This window comes from Daktulosphaira vitifoliae, unplaced genomic scaffold (genome assembly GCF_025091365.1).
Source record: "Daktulosphaira vitifoliae isolate Bord-2020 unplaced genomic scaffold, ASM2509136v1 Scaffold_3, whole genome shotgun sequence".
NCBI classification, from domain to species: Eukaryota; Metazoa; Arthropoda; class Insecta; order Hemiptera; family Phylloxeridae; genus Daktulosphaira; species Daktulosphaira vitifoliae.
The window spans coordinates 29890735-29910664 of record NW_026099574.1 but is presented as its reverse complement, the minus strand read 5'-3'; the positions used below and the strand labels follow the sequence as shown (position 1 = coordinate 29910664).

General features: G+C 24.7%; 3 protein-coding genes across 3 annotated transcripts; 2 read left to right on the top strand and 1 right to left on the bottom strand.

Moving 5' to 3' along the window:
* Positions 1-4064: 4064 nt before the first annotated feature.
* Positions 4065-8022, top strand: LOC126903027 (uncharacterized). Its single transcript, XM_050680928.1, has 6 exons — positions 4065-4239; positions 4553-4662; positions 4986-5144; positions 6040-6292; positions 6933-7789; positions 7845-8022. The coding sequence occupies exons 2-6, from the start codon at positions 4567-4569 to the stop codon at positions 7980-7982; spliced, it is 1503 nt and encodes a 500-aa protein (XP_050536885.1). The 5' UTR covers positions 4065-4239; positions 4553-4566; the 3' UTR covers positions 7983-8022.
* A 4427-nt stretch (positions 8023-12449) lies between these two features.
* Positions 12450-17322, top strand: LOC126903028 (pre-mRNA-splicing factor 18). The gene is made up of 4 exons (XM_050680929.1): positions 12450-12662; positions 13672-13792; positions 15814-15986; positions 16560-17322. The coding sequence occupies exons 1-4, from the start codon at positions 12600-12602 to the stop codon at positions 17229-17231; spliced, it is 1029 nt and encodes a 342-aa protein (XP_050536886.1). The 5' UTR covers positions 12450-12599; the 3' UTR covers positions 17232-17322.
* On the bottom strand, positions 17229-19815 carry LOC126903029 (uncharacterized). The gene is made up of 7 exons (XM_050680931.1): positions 19430-19815; positions 18651-18746; positions 18441-18595; positions 18253-18346; positions 18034-18185; positions 17486-17697; positions 17229-17426 (listed from the first exon to the last, which is right to left on the bottom strand). Exons 1-7 carry the CDS (start codon positions 19506-19508, stop codon positions 17360-17362), a joined length of 855 nt encoding a protein of 284 aa, XP_050536888.1. The 5' UTR covers positions 19509-19815; the 3' UTR covers positions 17229-17359.
* Positions 19816-19930: the final 115 nt, after the last annotated feature.

Here is a 19930-nt window from a genome sequence, read left to right as displayed (position 1 = left end):
AAAAAAAAAAAAATTGTACCCTTATAAGATAAAGGATGAACCTAAAAATTACTCAACAAGGACAAAAAAAATATTACCAAGATTATTATTATTACTTTAGGAAAAATTTAGTAGTCAATGATAAATCAATAACTCTCTAAAACTAATTAAATAACATATATATATATATATATACATTTCGTAATATTTCAGCCAATTTTTATATAACATTTTTATACAATTATTAAGTTCACAATTTTGTAAACAATTATTTATAATTTTAAATTAAAAGTTATAACAGTGCATATCCAATTGAATTATTATTAATTATATTATACATTGAATGTCAAATTAAAATTTAAAACTTCTATAAATGTAACAAATATGTCTGCTAAAAACAGAAGAAAAACGAATAACTATAATGTAGTTAAATTGGTGCTTAAATAATTTGTACTAAAAATTGACTAAGTCGACATAACAAACAGCATACATTTTATAAATGTAATATATTTACTATACAAATAGGAAAATAACTCAACCGGACGGTCTATTAATTTTAGTATATTTGAGCGACAAATTCAAACAACCGTTTTCGGCAGATGAAACAGATATTTTAAAAACGGCAACAAATTCAAATAAAATATGTCAATAAGCAAACTGGCAACATGGTATTGGTAATCATAATGAATAATTTCAATGATCTGTCCCTTTTAATTATACAGACTTATGGAACGATAACGTTGCCAGATTTCTTATGGACCTTTTTTCTAACCCGCGGGACACGATAGAACGCAACCGAGTACTATTGGTAATGATAGAATTCCTTTTATCGTAATATTCAGCCGAGTGACGTTCTCCCATGCAGTTTATTTACTGCACTATACATTTATGACACTTAAATATTGTTCAACCTATTATTTGAATTTGGCGCTTTAACTACTTAACTCGTTTGACTTCAGTGTTAATTTTCTCAAATATCTGTCCATCGAATTATAATAATCAGGGAATTTGTCGCCAATTTGTTGTTTAGGAAAATTATTCACACCATTAAGTGTAAAACAACTCACTGGTAAATAAAACTGGTACAATTTTCAATTTTAAAAAGTAATATTATTAATTTTATAAAAATATATACTTAAATTATAAATTAATTTAATTTGTAAAATACCAAAATGAGCTTATACGGGATTAACAATTATTATAACAGTACTTTTCTAGATTAATAGAATAAAATTTAAATTGGTTTACACAATTTTAATAAATAAGTCATTCTGATAACTTAAAAATATCCTTGTAATTTTACTTCAAAGTTATAAATTCAATATTAAAATACATAGATAAAATTAATTAACAAGAAAAACTTTTAATATTTTTATTGACTAATATTTCATTATAGCTCATAATTTACTATTTAACTTATGATTTAATTATAAAACTTAAAAATTTTGTTAAATATATTGGAAACAAAAATAAGATAAATAGATATCCTTTAATTGAGATATTGCTCAATTACTCTCCTCAGCCTAAACGAATATTAAAGGTTCATGCAGTGCCAATTCAATGTTTATCTGTAAATATATCGAATAAAATAATTTATTAAAACAATTAATACAATTATTATTGCTCACTATATATTAAGGTTTAGTTAGTATTACCTTACAGTGGCAAATCCAAGGATCCTGCAAGTTATTTAAGTTAAATTAAATACTACAAATATCATTTTTATGGAATACATAATATAAAGTAATATATATAATATTTATATAACCATATAATGGTATCTTTTTTTAGTATTAATGCTAATAATGAATATAATTCATCAGATTTATTTGAGGAAGACAACCTTACATATTAAATGGGGTGTATATTAAAAGATTTCCAAATCTTGTAAATTTATAAATTTAAGTAAAATCATTAAAACTATTTAAAAAAAAATCTGTAACTTTTTAAAATAAAAGTTTACAAAAAAAATTATAAGCAACATATAAATATTTAGCACGTAATGTGTAAAAAACATAACATTATTTAATATTAATTTTAAATATTATAAAATAAAAATTTTTCCAACTTTTTCCCAGCAATGTCATTAATTTTATCTGTATCTAAAGTATTTATCAATATATGTTCGATAAATAAAATAGACAAATTAGATATTTGATCTTGTCCAATTGTCGATCTTAAAGAGTTTTTAATAAGTTTTTACTTACTGAATTATCTTTCATACGTCACCATAGTTATTGGCAAAGTCAAAAATATGCGTAAAGCTATATCTACGTTTGTATACTTAGCACGTAAATAATATTTTGTAATTAATTGAAGCAGGTCTAAAGGTGCTGTGACTCTTAAGTCGGGTAAAAGAGATAATGCTTGAGACTTAAAATCTTTTATTTCAGAAATAAAATCTGAAGCATTTAGATTTATTTCATACTTAAGGGATAGGTCAATTGAACATTTTTGTATATAGTCAAATGAGTTATTTATCGAGCTACTACCATACAAAAATTCAAGATCTTCACAAACTTCAGAAATTTTTTCAAATCGATTTTTTAGTTCTGTAAGAATTTGATCATAAACTTCACATATATTTTTTTTGAATTTACTTCTTTTAATTTGCATATCGTCTTCAATTAATTCAAAATCTAATTTTTTTACTTTCCCTTATCGTTTATCAGAAAACTTTGCTCTAAAACCGAGATCATTAGCTAACTTGCATTATTTTTATAGATTTACAGATGAGCATTAAGACGACAGCTCGATATTGATAATATACTATTCAAAAACAGTAACATCTCTGATTTTTAACTGTAAGTCTTTCAGTAATTGTGTATCACGCTTTAGAAAATGTCCGTTCGCACGGAACAGAAGTTGAAGAAACACATAATCTCAACAATAAAAGATCAAATAAGTCAGGAAACATCATTTTTCTCACATTCCACCATAACAAAGGATCCAACTTTCTTTTTATTATAAGCTCAATTTAAATACGCTCATATCGCGTTGAGGATATGGGAGATTGTGTCAAGTGGAAGTTTAAGATACGGGTGGCCGACTCTAAATAGTTGGGATTAAGGCGAGGAAAAAGAAGAAGACTAATAAATCTAAATGGCATTGAAGTTGTACGCAAAACATAACAGACATCACAATTTTTAAAAAAAATTATTCATTTTACGATTTTGCGGTGGGGGCGTAGACACCTCTATCCCCCTTTTTACGGCTCTGTCTATAATACAAAGTACAATTTTTTGTTTATTTAAACACGGTCTAAGAATATATCTTCCAAGTCTGTATTTTTACTTATTTCAGTGAAAATAAGTAGTTAAAACTTAATTGCAAATTTAGAACACGCATTATCATTCAAAATTTACTTTACTAAGTAATATTTTGTCATCTGGTAATATATATATATATATATATATAATTCGGGAATAACTTAAGTTTTATTTCTTATCCTTAAAATAGTATTTTACATTTTTCAAAGATAAATTTTTATTTTGAATTGAATGTTGCTTAGATATAGGTTAATTTTTAAAGTTATACCAACTCTTGAAATAATTATTCTGAAGTTAGTATTAAATTTTAGATATTGATTGTTCTGGTTCTCCTTTTTTTATAAAAAGAGATAATATGATAACTTATCAAATGTTACAAAAATTAATAGATATTGGAATTAGTTGTATTTCCCGGGCTTTTGGACAATTGTTCTAGATAATTTTTTTTTTTTAATACTTATTCTTTAAAGAATTGAAGAGGAAAAAATGTTTTGTTTTGGTTTATGATATTTCTACTTATTTTCGAGATAGTACGTTCATTGGACAAGTTAATATTTATCCTAAATATAGTTCTTTAGTTTTTGCAGATAATTCTGATGAACATAAATACATTTATTATTTTTTCAAATTTATCATCATTTTTATAATCAATTCTATTTGAAATTTTTCTATATTAACTGTTTTTTTTAATTTAAATAACAATAAATATTAGGTTTAATTTTAACTTTTATTTGCAAATAAAAATTAAATTATTATCATGTACAAAAGTACTTATCCATGTAGAATAATAAGTATCCATTCAAGATATATTTTTTTCAATTACAAATATTAATATTAGTTGTATATTATCTTAATATTTCTATACAGGTCTTAAAAGTCTATATAAAAACTTTAATTTAAAAATGTTGATATTCATTTTTTTGTAAATTTTGTAATAGTCTTCCTGTAGTGCATTAATGAGAACTAAATCAATTTTGTTAATATATTTTGTGTAAGTGTGTCTACTTAACTAATTGTTTTGTTTTATTTAATTTGTAATTATAATATCTTTTTTATAAACAAATAAATGTAAAACTACTATGGTTCTGATAAAATATATCAAACAAGCAATATCAAGTTAAAGAAATGATTATTTTTTACATCTTAAATTAATATTTAAAAATTAAATAACTTATATATAGTAGTAATTTATTAGAATTTATAAACAAAATATTCAAAAATCATATCTAAGGTATATTTAAAAATATAAACAGTATGTTTATTAAAATAGAAGATTATTCATTGTTATGCATTTTGTTATATAGATACATATAGCGCTATGGAGTCATCAGATATTAATACTGAAAAAGTGTTAATCAGTCCTCCAGGAAATTTAAAAAATACAACAAAGTCTAGTGTTCTAAATTACACAAAAGTAAATAAACAATTATACATATAATTTACTACTGCACATCAAATTCTGAATTAATTCTTGTAGAATTAATATTAGAATTGATGTATTTTTTGATAATTTATATAGTAAATTCATAAAAATGTTATTAATCATTAACGTTAAATTTACTCTATATATTATTTTTAAAACAAAATAGCTATAATAATTTATACATCTTATTTAAGATATAAAAATAAATTTATTATCAATGTTCTTTGCTGCTAAGGTTTAATTCATTAAAAAAAAAATGACAAATTTATATTAATCTTTATTTAATATTAATAATTATTTTATATTTCTTACAGAAAGTAGAACCAAAAAAAAAAGATACTGTTTTGCTTGTCACAAATAAAAATATTGCGAATAGATGTTGTATACCTGGTTGTATAAGTGGTACTATACGTGAAAAACAAAACATGATTGATTTTAAAGTTCCTAAAGCATCTATGTTCTGCCCATCAAAGGTTGAAATATGATTACATATTTATAAATTAATTAATTTTTTTGTAAATAAAAAGTATATATAGATATATACTCATTGAGTACATTGACAAATAATTTAGTCATGTTAATTTAAGATATTAAAAAAAATAATAATAAATACAAAATTTAATTATGCTAACTTAAAATTTAAAAAATATATTTTTAACATACATATTAAGGTTTGATACTTCAGTAATAAATGAAGAAATATGTCTTTATTTTTTCTTAAATTCAAAACCTAATTGTAAGAAAAATGTATTTTCTTAATCTGCAAGTATGGAGCCTTAATAAAAGAATTAAGCAAATAAGTTAGAAACATACTAAGATAACTTAGAAATAATAACACGGCTGCTGAGGATTGACGGCCAATCATTGAAACTGTACTAGATGTTGTGTGATATAAACGTGTCGTAGAGACATATCTTACCACTAGGCCACTATGTACTTATGATTCAGATCTCTATATACTTTTATGTAAGTTGATAATGTTATGTGAGGTCAAGGAAAATGTAGTACCATGTCATAATTCAAATTTTTTTTGGTTACTTCTTTTGATGTTTAAATGGAGTATTTGGGAAGACTTTCTTAATTTTCTCAATTTGGCTAATGTTATCATTTATGAATTTGAATGAGTTAATGAAAGTTTATTTTATTTATTTAAAAAAGTTAAATAAAAAGTGTTACATACGTTTAAATTTTATTACTATATTTTAATTGAAAATATTTATATTTTATATTCTTTACTAATGCATAGTTAATAATAATTTTCCATTTACTATTAAATGTAATGTATTAAAATAAAAAATAAAATTATTGGGTAAGTTTAAATTTAAATCGTATTTTTAAACTAATTTTGATTATATTTTGTTTTACTAGAAAGTATTAGGTGTGTGGAACTCTGCATTTGGTTTACGATTGACTGAGAATAGCGTTGTATGTGAGAGGCATTTTAAAAAAGAAGATGTTATTTATCGAAAAGTATTTGTTCCTAATAGTGGTATTACTGAAGTAGCAACATTAGTCAGTGGTGCGATACCACATGTTGTGGGAAAATCTACTAGTGTTAAAAGATCTAATAGAAATTCTGTAAATGATCCATTTACTAAGAAAACTAAAATTCAATTAATAGGTAAATTTATCATAGAATTTTTATAAAGATTCAAATTTTGTTTATTTTGTTACAATAATGATTTATTTAAAAATTAACGTATTTAACAGATTCTTATTAAAATGAATTACTATTTATTGTGGGTGTCTGCGGAAACTTTGGTTTAAGTTTGAATTAGTAACTTATCTTATAGTATTATATATTAGTATCTTATAGTAATGTTAGATCATATTTTATATCAGTCTTATAGTATTAGTATCATATTATTTTATTGTGATTATAGTATATTATATATTAATAAAAGGTAACTTAAGTAAGTTATCTTAAAGAGAGTACATCTTATTTTATAACATGTGTAGGGATAGTTTTTTAACTACAATTAACTCAACTTTCATAAAACTGTATACAAAAACCCCCAAAACATATTTGTAATTGAAATGGTTAAGTTTTTTTAGAAATTATCACTAATTATAATGTAATGATTTAGTATAACTGGTTATTCACTTATTTTATTTTAATCAGCATAATTAAATGGAGAAATTAAAAAAATAATACTTTTCAAAAATGATGATTTTTTGAACAAGAGAAATGTGATAAAAACCATTAATCTGTTGTATTATTAAATATTAACAACTAATGTATTGTATACTTTTATGTTTAGATCAGCTTAAAGAAATTAAATGTATTGATTTAACCGAAGATGTTGACAAAGAAACTACTGAAATTGTGAACTCTTCTGTGATTATCAATCCATTATCAAAATCAAGTATTACTTGTCAACATACACAAATGCCAACTGAAAAAAAATCATTAGAACAGCTTAACATAGATATTTCTTCATTGGATAATAATGTTTCAAGTCATAATTTAATTGATGCTGAAATTTATAGTAGTAATATGTCCACTTCAATTGGTTTATGTTGTGATAATTTACTTCAACAATCAAAATCACCACAAAAAAATTTAATCCAATCCATGTATCAACCTTTAGAACAGCCAAAATCATTAATAAAAAGTTCAACAAGAATTGGTATAAATGAAACATTACATGCTGTAGACGATTGCAATATAAATTCAGAATTTAGAGATGTAAGTTATTTACATGGAATTTGCAAACAAATTGCACTACCTAATGATTTATGGACAGGGCAGTATATTTTACCACAAAATACAACTATGTTCATACAGTATGACGAAAACAATAAAACAATTAAATCTATTCAATTTAAAGATAGTCTTGTTCCATCAATTATTATAAATAAAAAAGAATATGAGTATAAAAATCCAATAAAAAATAAAATTGAATTAGAAAATCTCTTGGAACAAGTGGATAGTATTGAAGTTTGTTTAGGTAACTATGGTGTATTCAGTAAAAGTTGCAAAGGTTATTTTAAAGATGATCCTAAACATGCAACTACAAAGTGTGACAAGTGCCATAAGTCTAAAGATACATCATATTTTAAAATCAAAGCTAGAATAAATGAAAATGCGAGAGAAATAAGGCAACTTGAAGAAAGAGTATGTACACACATTTTTGAATTGTATATTTTAATAAACTTATTTTTTTTTTAAGGTTTCTATTTTGGAAGAAAGAGTTTTAAGAGCCAAACAAAATTTATTACAAAAAAAATCTAAAAACAATCTTAAAAATCTATTAATAGCTCTCAGTCCTTTTGGATTTTTAAATGCTTTTGGTCCTATTGAGTTGTAATTTTAAGATAACAAGAAAAAATAAAACAAATAATATTTCACTATTGTTGTAGTATACAGGGTGTTCAGTAAGTCAGGAAACGGGTTTCTATTGTTCTCATTGTTTGTATCAATGAGAACAATAGAAACCCGTTTCCTGACTTACTGAACACCCTGTATATAGCTTATGTATTTTATTTTTAGGGTAGGCATATTTTATCTTATAAAATCTTAATTTCTACCTGAAAAGTAAGAAAATTATGCTACAAATTTAGTGTAAACTTGACATTACCCATTTGACATGTATTTATGTTTCATTAAATAAAGTGATAAGTTAGAAATAAGGAGTATTGAAATTATATGGGGCCTAGAGAAAAGTAACGAAAAGTAAATCATATTGTCAAATAATGAGTTTTGATTCTTGAGATGTGCTTCGTGTTTGAAATTTACACCTTGCCAGGGGTGGATTTATCATTTGGTCGCTTTTAATAGTGTTAGTATAATAGCGTATGTTGACTTTTTCAAAGTTTTTTTTATGAGCAATTCTTTTTTTTTTTACTTAGAGTAAGTATAACCGCTATAATTTTTTAGTCCCTCGAACCATTTGCCTCTTGGCATGCGCTTAAAATATCATAGCGCTAGCCTGTATACTCTTTATTTAGTAATAAATTAAGGTCCCGTGACTGAAAATTGTATTTTTTTATAAAATTTATATGACCTTGTGTCTGTCACTACTTTTTCTCAGCTCTCACTGGACCGATTTCTTTTAACAATACGTCAAAAGATCATAAATTGTATCTAGTTGAAGACATTACCCTTAAAAATTTAAAAATTTTCCCTCGTTCCCCGCAAATGGGGGAAATATCCAAAAAAATTACAAATTTAAAAATCGACAAATTTTGTCATTTTTTTCACTTTTTTTTCTTAAAACTTCCATAACTTTTTCAAAAATCAACAAATCAACATAATTTTTTTTTAAACTAAAACCTTAGATATTTTCCTTTCATTTGATATAATTTTTTTGAAAATTTAACACTTAACCTGCTCATGGGGGGGGATTTAAAATTGCAACTTTTTTACAAAAACTAACTTTTTCAACTTAATTTTTGAAAATGTTCCGGAAATACTGCGTCCTTTAAACATATATCAAATTAAAGCTTATTTTATGTACTATAAAATGAAAAAAAAAAATTTGTCCCGACACTTTATCTTCTGCATGTAAACGGTTGCCGTAGTTAAAAAAACACTATTTTTGTGTTAAAATTTTCGATTTTCAATTTTTAATTTTCAACTTAAAAATGCTATAACTTTTCGAAAAATGCATGTATCAGCACAATTTTTTTTTTTCTAAATACATTATAAGTACATCTTCCATTTGACATACTTTTTATTAAAATTAGACAATTTCCCCTTATATAGGGGGGGTTCAAACTTTGAAACATTGTATAAAAAATAGAACTTTTTCAACTGAACTTTTGAAAATGTTCCGGAAATACTGCGTCCTTTAAACATATATCAAATTAAAGCTTTTTTTATGTACTATAAAATGAAAAAAAAAAATTTGTCCCGACACCTTATCTTCTATGTGCAAATGGCTGTCGAAATTATAAAAAAAATGTAATGTTTACGATAAAAATCACCTTCTATCGGAATGTTTTTTGTACTTAAAACTGCCATAACTTTTTCAAATATTAACTAATCAAAATAATATTTCTTTATATTGAAACCTTAGGTAATTTTCTTTCATTTTATATCATTTTTTTTTGAAAATCTAACACTTATTCTGCTCACAGGGGGGATTTAAAATAGCAACTTTTTTACAAAAACTAACTTTTTCAACTTAATTTTTGAAAATGTTCCGGAAATACTGCGTCCTTTAAATATATATCAAATTAAAGCTGATTTTATGTACTATAAAATGAAATAAAAAAATTTGTCCCGACGACCTATCTTCTATGCGCAAATGGCTACCATATTTAAAAATATGCTATTTTAACAAATTTTTTTTTTTTAATTAAACACTATCTACAGATTTGCATCGAAGTGTTTTTTATGATAGTGATTTTAATCACTGTCAGATATCATCTATACTGGACCCAACTATGCCACGACCCTACTGTGCCGCCACCCCACTGTGCTAGGTTTTCTTTTTTTTATATACAAATATATCTATGAAAAAGAGAAAATAGCTTAAAATGTAGGAAAATGATCTAATTAAGAATACGACAGTTCGATAACAATTTGTGAATCAGTACTTCAGAAGTTAAAGTGTGGAATAGATAGGAGGTACGATTACGACTATTTCTACTTTTTCACAGTGTTGGGAAAGTTCCTTTTTAAATGGAACTCGTTCCGTTCCCCGTTCATTTTCTAAAATATGAACTCGTTCCAGATCCTAGTTCTTTATATTAAGAAGGAACTTGTTCCAGATCCAGTTCCTCCAAAATAAGAACTCGTTCCACTCTTCGTTCCTTTTATGTAACCAAGTTATTTAAAAAATTGTGGTAATGAGATCATGATAACGGTCATCAATGATTTTCATCAGCAGTCGAATACAAAACAAATTTGTAGTATTCCTTATCTAAAAGTATTCGAAAATTANTATTTGTAGTATTCGAAAATTATATTTATAAGCAGGTAGTAAATGCTAACGACTTGTTTCAACGCGACCTATGTCTATTGTCTACATATAAGTTAGAAATTATAAATCAGAAAACCCAAAACCTTTAACATATATTAGTTAACAAGAATCGATGATAATATTTGGTGCATTATTTAATATATGTACACATATATTAAATATTTACTGTATACCTACATGTGATAATAACTCTATTTATAGTCAATTGATTCATTTAAACAGCCTACGATCTCGGCTGGGTATATAGGGGACTTCCATTGTCAAAAGTCAACTAAAAATACCTTAATATTTTAATGTCTAGATACAAAGAAAACTACACTAAAACATGTTTATAAAAATTTTTAGGAACTGTAATTTCCGTTCACGTTCCTTAAAAAATGGAATTTGTTCATTTTCCTCGTTCCTTTATTTTAAAAGGAAGCAGTTCCTAGCATCGTTCCTTCAAAAAGAACTCGTTCCAGGAATCCGTTCCTTTTGGAACCAGTTCCTTCTCAACACCGCTTTTTCAGCTACACTTATCCTCTCATGAAAGCATAAAAATGTTTGTCTTCCGGTGTACTTGTTCAATAGTTGTTATCGACCTACACGCTATTTAAATATATTGCCTTTTAACAAAAAAAGTTGAGATCCTATAATGTTATAAGGGATGATGTTAAAAGTAATTGATAATAAACTACTCAAGAATATGTATACAGGGTGGCCCACCACTCACTGACAACTTAAATAACTTTTGATCCAGTTAATATTTTTAGCTGATTTTTTTTTTAAATAATAGTTATACGTTAGGTCTATAGCTATATCTCAATAATTAATTTTTTTACATTTTATTAAAAATATTAATTATTTTTAAATTTTAAATAAAATGTAAAAAAAAAATCTAAGATAGCTATTTTGTAGAGTAGAATTTAAGAAAAATTTTAGTAAAAAAATATCTTATTAATATTCAGTAGTAAATATTCTGTAGCGTTTTGAAGTTTGTGAAAATTTGAATTTTCATGTACTATTTTACGGTATTAAACATTGAAATACGTATTGAGAAAAGGACAGAAGAAAACGCTATCTTTTCATGATTACTGTGTATACATATGATGATAGTGTGTATACATTACAAACTTGGCATTAATACCATGATAAGAAATTAGATAAGGCAATTATTACTTATCACTCTCATTCAAAAGTATATTGAAAAGATAGCGTTTTCTTCTGTCCTTTTCTCAATACGTATTTCAATGTTTAATACCGTAAAATAGTACATGAAAATTCAAATTTTCACAAACTTCAAAACGCTACAGAATATTTACTACTGAATATTAATAAGATATTTTTTTACTAAAATTTTTCTTAAATTCTACTCTACAAAATAGCTATCTTAGATTTTTTTTTTACATTTTATTTAAAATTTAAAAATAATTAATATTTTTAATAAAATGTAAAAAAATTAATTATTGAGATATAGCTATAGACCTAACGTATAACTATTATTTAAAAAAAAAATCAGCTAAAAATATTAACTGGATCAAAAGTTATTTAAGTTGTCAGTGAGTGGTGGGCCACCCTGTATATTGCAATTATTCGAAGTAATTGAAAATTGTATACTTAGAGTAATTTAATATTCAATCGAGTTTTTCAATGATAATAATTTAATTTTTCGACAGTTGTTAAAATTTTATCATTCAAAAAAATCGACTAGAATAGCAATTACCCTAATTTTACAATTTTCAATTACTTTGATAATTTTATTTATTCTATGTTATATGCTATAGAACATATCTCCCGAGCTATTGTTATGCGCTTAGCTCTTATCATTTTATCATGCACTAACCTTATTCATTTTTTTTATGTTCGTAGTAAATATTTATGTTGGAGTTACGATTGATAAAAATATTTTGTAGTTTAAATTTCTGTAATTTCTATTAAAACATTCATTATACAATTTTTATAAATAAATTAGGAAGAATTTGATTTCTTAAATTATATTTTTAATTTCTGACTTAACTCATGGATCTGTTAAAAGCGGAAATAGAAAAGAAGAGAAAACAAATTGAAGAAGCTAATTTAGTTGTATGTTATTACTTGTGATATAATCTAGATTATTTAGTGCTAAGCGTAATTATTTTTAAATAAATTTCATATTTATTTATTGAAATGATGTCTTGATGAAGGTGGCTTAAAACAACCCTTTCCTACCTAAAATATATATAATACCTAATATATAATATTATGTAAAAATATTATTTATATAATATAAATATCTTATGACTAGGGGTGCCACTGAAAATTAGTGTTTCAAAAAAATGTATCAATTGTTTATATTTTATAGCATAAGATCGTAATAGAATTGGTTTAATTTTTTCTGTTCTTTTAAAAATGTTTATAAAGTTTTTTAAGATTTATGTTCCTATGTAAATCTATGATTCTTACGTTTCAACGTATTGTTTTCTGGAGTTTATAATAAACTTCAGAATAAAATCATTAAAATATACATTCAGTCCATTCTGAAAATTAGGTATGTTCCAACAATTAATTAATTAGGGGTTATGGAACGATTATTGTCAACTAGAAAATCCGTTATTTGTATCATAAAGATGCTAGTGTAGTAACTCAATGAACTAAGTTTTAAGATAATTAAGTTAAAGATTCAAGTAAACCACAATTTCAATGTAATTTACTATTGTTTGTTGTTTTTATTATTGTTTTCGTAATATGTATTTGTTGTTATAATAATGTATTCATATTAAAATACACAAGTGCATCATTAAGAATGTAACTAACTTCTTGATAGTATAAATTAATGATAAAAAAAAAAAATAATAAGATCAAATCACCTTGATTTAATTAATTTAAATATTTATTTGAAAATTTAATATTAGGCAGAGTTGAAGAATAAAAAGTATTATATGAAAAACGTAAAAATGAAAACAAAAATTGACTGTCTACAATATATTATTAAACACTGATCAATAATGATTTTGTTTAACTTTTAGTGAATCTCACTTTTTTATAAAATTAAAATTGCTTGAATATTTTACGAAATGTTTTGTGCTATAAACTATAGTTTTCTTGTTAACAGAATGATGGCCGCAAGTACTTTAAAAGAGCTGATTTACTTTCTAAAGAAAGAGAAGAATATTTGAAAAAATGTTCAGTTAAAATTGAAGGATTAGAAAACCCAGTTGAAAATCAAACTTTTGGTAATATTAGATTTAACCAAAAATAATTTTATATAATTGTAGTAATTAATAAATTACTTATTTCATTTAGGATTAACTAATTAATTTGTATGTTATGTAAATATTTTAATTTATTTTTTAAAACATTATACATTTAATATGTATATTTTCCAATATTTTATGTATAAAAACTAGGGTTTTGTTATCAAAGTTCTCCCTTATTTTTAGTTTTTTAAAGTAGCTATTTATGCCTTTTGTCTACCATTATAACTTCTATTAATTATAGTTTGTTAATTTTCATGTGTCTTTTAACTTCAATGTAAAACTGAAAAGGTATTAATTTTACTATGAAGTATTTTTTGTTTGTTACCACAAGCTTTCAGCACCTACTTGACCGCTTTTGTTTAATGTTACATTGAAAAATAACAAATCATATCTAGTTAAAGACAGAACCCTCAAAATTTGAAAAAATATCCCTTGTTCCCTGTAAAAGGGTAACCCCAACAAATTACTATTTTTAAAATCATCAAATTTAAAATTTTTTAAATTGTTTTTATTAAAAACAATCATAACTATTTGAATAATGAATGAATGTAAATAATTTTATTTTTTTGTAAATACTTTTGTATATCTTGTTCATTAGGTATATATATATTTTTTTAGATTAGTGTTTACTCCTTAGGGGTATAATGAGATGATAGATGGAACATATCACCTCACCAAAAAAAAATTTTTCTTGAAAATATTTTTGCATACATTTACATTGATATTTTATTGTATAATAAAACATTTAAAAAATCGTTAATTCTGTTAAATTAAATTAAGTTTGTCCGATTTTTTAAATTTTTTTATATAAAAGAGCTTGATGAAGGTATTCTAGGTAAATTATTAACAAAGATGAGAAATTTTTTTTTAGCAAACCATAATGATATAAAAATTTAATTATAAACATTTATTGCCGCCATGTTTTTTAAGTTCACGTGCATAATTTTTATTAAGATATAATTTTGCTTTGTGCCTGTAAATTTTATGTTAGTTCATGTAGTTTTTACTAATAATATGATATTTAAAAATTGTTTTAAATGATTATTAAGTTTTTTCGCCTACCTGTTCTTTTGAATAATACGAGTAGGTTATTATGATGTATAATTGTGAATACACCTAAGTATTTTGGAGTTGTATTATTATTTTTTAAATTATTGTTTAATTTATAAGTGGAACTATTTTTTTGGTAAACTGCTTTTGCAGTTATACTTTTATTACACAACACATGTTGTGCCAGGCATAGCCAGGTACTCTTATCAGATTCAGTAGACAACCTGTAAGGACAGCCCAAATAGTCTATCGTGCCATAAACATATTAGGTACCAAATCTGAGGCAAAGCCCCAGCTAGGTAAAGCCTAGTGTTATATAATAACAGATGTTAACCACTGTTAGATTTTAAAATATTCTGGTCCCCACGCTAGGCGTTTTGATCTGAAATCAAAATAAGTTGGTCATAATTTATACTTCCTGATTTAAAACAAGCAAAATATTGAAAAATTCCCTTCTCTATGTTTTAAAGTTTACTGGTCCCAAATTAAATAACAGATTTTAAATTTACCCAAAATTAGGGGTACACATTTTTTAAAATATAAAAATTGTCATGTGACATATACATAAGTATATGTATTTAAGGTCACTGACTTAAAATTTAACTGAACTTAAAAGTATACAAAGGGGGCAAAGTTTTTAAAAATTATAGTTTATAATATAATGATAAAATTTTAGTTGTTTTTTTTTAATTCAAATCGCTTTACATAGCTAGAAATTAAATTGTGATCTTGAAACTGTATATTTTTCAGTAAGCTAAATAAAAAAATAATACCAAAAAAGCCAATTTTGATCATTTAGGTTTAAAAAAGCTAATTTTGATATCAAACCATTGTGTGCTGAGTCCCGACTATATTGGGTTTTTTAAATATTTTAAATTTAGGATAATTTTTTAATTGTATAAAAATATTTAAATGAAATTTTTAGTAGTAATTATCTTTATAACTAGGAGTTGGTGATCAAAGTAGTAGTACTACATCTGAGAAGCATACCCTGTCAAGAAAAGAAGTTGTAAGGCGATTACGAGAACGTGGAGAACCCATTATGTTATTTGGAGAATCTGAATTGGATTCTTTTAAACGTTTACGTAAAAGTGAACTTGCTGAGCCTGAATCAAATAAAGTATGTTTATTATTATTTGTAATTAATAATAATTAGTCTATATTTAATTTTGATTAAAAAGTTAGTGAGACTTAATTTGATTATTGTGGTGATGGAATGAGGGTAAAGTAATAATGTTATTATTGAATTTTTGAGACTACCAAAGACATTAATAATAAAATTTTATAATCATCAAACTGTCCAAACAAATTGTTTTACATTTCAATTTTTTTTAGTATCTTTTCATTAATCCACTTATTGGGCTTAATATATCCAAGTATTTTTATGTTTGTGCAAAAATTAGCAATTTCATTATTTAAAATAAAATATTAAATTTTTTCTTTCATAAACACTGTAAAAATATAACCTGTCCTTCCAAAAATATTTTGAATATTCATTTAGTTTACAAACATAATGTTCATCTCAGGGAATTCTTATGTTGTCATCTAAAAAATGACACTAAATAAATGTAGACTCAACTTAATTGTTAGTGATACTTAAAATGTTTTTTAACATTCACTTTTGTAAAACAATTTGTTTTATTAAAATCTATTTATACATTTTAAGTATTTATTATTGATGCATTGTATTTAGGGTTTTAGAAATGATTTCCAAGAAGCATTAGAAAAAGTTGATCAAGATTACTTGGATGAGCTAATGACAAATCAAACAGCCGAAAAAAGTTATAGTGAATTAGAAAGTATGGAAGATGCTATGAAAACTTATGAAACTATTCAGTCTAAAGCGGGTATATTAGGAAGAAGACGAGATAGAACTCAAGACATGGAAATTATATTGCAACTTTTACAACTTTTATTGAAAATGTGGGAAGTTCAACTTAATTCTAGATCTGTAAAAGAAAAAGCTAGTGTTAAAGGAAAACTTGCATTAGCTACTTACAATCAAACTCAGCTATACCTCAAGCCCCTTTTAAGAAAGTTAAAAAATAGTAGTCTCCCTGATGATATATTAGATAGTCTAACACTTATAACTAAACATATGTTAGAAAAAGATTATCTTAGAGCCAGTGATGCATATTTAGAAATGGCTATCGGTAATGCTCCTTGGCCTATAGGTGTTACTATGGTAGGAATTCATGCTCGAACAGGTAGAGAGAAAATTTTTTCTAAAAATGTTGCTCATGTACTGAATGATGAAACTCAAAGAAAGTACATTCAAGCTTTAAAACGACTGATGACTAAATGTCAACATTTCTTCCCAACAGATCCTTCAAGATGTGTTGAATATGCACCTGACACAAAATAAAATTTTGATATATTTATTAGTTGAAAAATAAATTAAAACCATACAATATGTTTTATAAAACTAGTGTAAATACAAAGAATTACAGTTATAATTGTACAGATTAATACATTTTTTAATGTACATAAGTATCATGGTTTATCAGCCATTTCTTTCGATCTTTTTGTTGCAGCTTCAATTGCATCCATTAATGCAGACCTATTCATACAAAATATAAATCAATGCAATGTATATGATAAAGTAGATTAAAAGATTACCTTACACCTCCTTTTTCTAAAGCATGTAAAGCTGCAATTGTAGAACCTCCAGCAGACGTTACCATATCCTTAAGTTCAGCAGTATGTTTCCCTGTCTCTAAAACCATACGACTTGATCCAGCTAAAGTACTAGCTGCTAATTGAACTGCTAAATTTCGGGGGATACCTTGCTTAACAGCACCATCGACTAAAGCTTCAATAATGAGAAAAGTCTATAGAAAAAAAAGTTGTTTATTGTATGGCTCTTTAAGAGCCAGCCGAGGACTTTAAATGACATAACTTTTGCTATATCATTTATAAAAAATATGATTTGCCTTCTATTTGTTGAAGATAAAAAATATGTGTATTATTGTTTTTAAGTTGTTTTAAGTTTTTAAATTAATCTATCTATGAGATAACAGTAATAATACAGCTGAACGTCAGTGTTTAAACTTTGGTTGAATGTACAATTACGCTACACCACGTCTCATAATTTTTGTAAAAAATTAAATTTTTTAAGTAATTTAACTGCAGAATAAATATATTATAAAATTAAAGTATTAGTTTACATAAGCTGGTCCACATCCAGATAAAGCTCCAGCTGCATCCATTAATGATTCTGGTATAACTTCTGCCTTTCCAATAGCAGACATTAATGATATAACTTTTGGTAAAGTTAGGGAGAGTTCTTCTGGAATAGCACATGACTCATGACAAATAACTGAAAAAACAAACATAATTTTTATTATTGACATAATAAAAAAGATTAAGTAAATAGATTATTTTACCGGAAAAACCTTCTCCAATTAGACTTGGCGTATTGGGCATTACTTTAAATACACAACTAGGTGCTAGATTCAAATTAGAATTAAGTATAAATATCTGCAAGTTAAAAACTTTCTTTATAATAATGAGTTGTATTAAAAAAGCTGCATAAAATAAGTATTATTGTTATAAAAAATAGTATACTATTTACCTCATTTAATTTTTTACAAGGTATACCAGCCATGATAGACACTATAATTTTTATGGGTATACCTTCATTTTTGGTATTTAACTTAGAAACTACATAAGAAAAATGCTGAGGTTTGACAGCCAAAAATAATATTTTACAACTGGAAAATACTTGATCTAAAATGTATAAAGTATTAATATGCATAAAGTTAAAAAAAATGAAATCTTTTACTATTATCGTTTGTTACAGTTACTCCTTTATTTCTCCATGGTGCTTTATTATTTTCTGATGGAGCTGATACAATTATATCTTCTGCTTTAACAACACCTGAAAATTGATAAATGATTATATTTTATAACCTTTAATAATATATATAACAGTATGCAAAAATCAGAAAAAAATTTAAAAAAAAGAATAAAGACAATATGTTAAATACTTCCTTATAATTAAGTAGAAGTAGGTTTTTAACTAGTTCCAGATTTCCCTATTCAATAAATGTATAAAACTTAAAAAGAAATTATATTTTTCACTTGAAAGATTATATGAAATATTAAAGTTCTATGTATAGTCTTGCCTAACACCTAACAAATATTTTTAAAATTAAAACTTTATTTAGTAAGATTTCATCAAATTTAAAAGTAAATTTTGAATTACGTAAGGTTACTAAAGTAACTTTACAAAAAATATATTATCAATGTTCAATATTTATACATGATGATATATTAAATTTTTTAAATACAATATTTAATTGAATTATAAGTGAACAATATCTCTACACAAGAGACAAACAATCAAATTTCAAATTAGAAAAAAAAAGTCAACATGTATTTATTTTTAGGTTCAGACATGTGCAGTGACATTGTCAGGATTTCATAATGGTGTCACAGTTAAAAAAATCTACTAAATTTCAAGCTTAGGACGATTTATTTTTTGCTTTTCACTTATAGGTGGCAATTAACATTGTATAATTTATAAATTTCAGTTATTAATTTTTTTAAATGTTCTTATACCTTTAGATACAAATCCTAGACCAATGGCTTTGGCCATACTACCAGCACCAATGAAACCAATTTCATAAGTCTTCGACATAATTATTATATTTAAAAAAATCTTATCCAAACTGGTTAGTTCAAAAATAAAATGTTGGTTGAATATGAAAGAGTGTACAACGAATAACGTAATGTATGTATAGTTTTAAATATAAATAAAAAATTTTACAATTTACTATAGCTATTTAGTTATATAAATAGGCATTAATTAAACATAATTCGTCTAGAAAATATTGAGTTCTGTGATGATAAAGGTCATTTCTTAGCTATTAAATAAAATACGATAAAACACATTTCCAGTATCTTATCCTAATTATAATTGAAACCATGAACTATAATAAACTTTCTCAGTTTATCTTAGTTAATGATTTAAACTAAGGTGGAATCCACCTTGATTGAAACCATATGACTGTTATCAATATTGAAAATATATTACATGGTGTTAATTTTTTCCATGAGCTG

Bases quoted from the DNA above. Each gene is read 5' to 3' on its own strand.
- LOC126903027 (XM_050680928.1), top strand. From the start codon at position 4,567: ATGGAGTCATCAGATATTAATACTGAAAAAGTGTTAATCAGTCCTCCA. The intron at 4,663-4,985 runs GTAAATAAACAA...TATTTCTTACAG, and splicing joins GTGTTCTAAATTACACAAAA to AAAGTAGAACCAAAAAAAAA. The intron at 7,790-7,844 runs GTATGTACACAC...TTTTTTTTTAAG, and splicing joins TAAGGCAACTTGAAGAAAGA to GTTTCTATTTTGGAAGAAAG.
- LOC126903028 (XM_050680929.1), top strand. From the start codon at position 12,600: ATGGATCTGTTAAAAGCGGAAATAGAAAAGAAGAGAAAACAAATTGAA. The intron at 12,663-13,671 runs GTATGTTATTAC...TCTTGTTAACAG, and splicing joins TTGAAGAAGCTAATTTAGTT to AATGATGGCCGCAAGTACTT. The intron at 13,793-15,813 runs GTAATATTAGAT...CTTTATAACTAG, and splicing joins AGTTGAAAATCAAACTTTTG to GAGTTGGTGATCAAAGTAGT.
- LOC126903029 (XM_050680931.1), bottom strand. From the start codon at position 19,508: ATGTCGAAGACTTATGAAATTGGTTTCATTGGTGCTGGTAGTATGGCC. The intron at 18,747-19,429 runs GTATAAGAACAT...ATCAATTTTCAG, and splicing joins TCTAGGATTTGTATCTAAAG to GTGTTGTTAAAGCAGAAGAT. The intron at 17,427-17,485 runs GTAATCTTTTAA...TTGTATGAATAG, and splicing joins TTAGAAAAAGGAGGTGTAAG to GTCTGCATTAATGGATGCAA.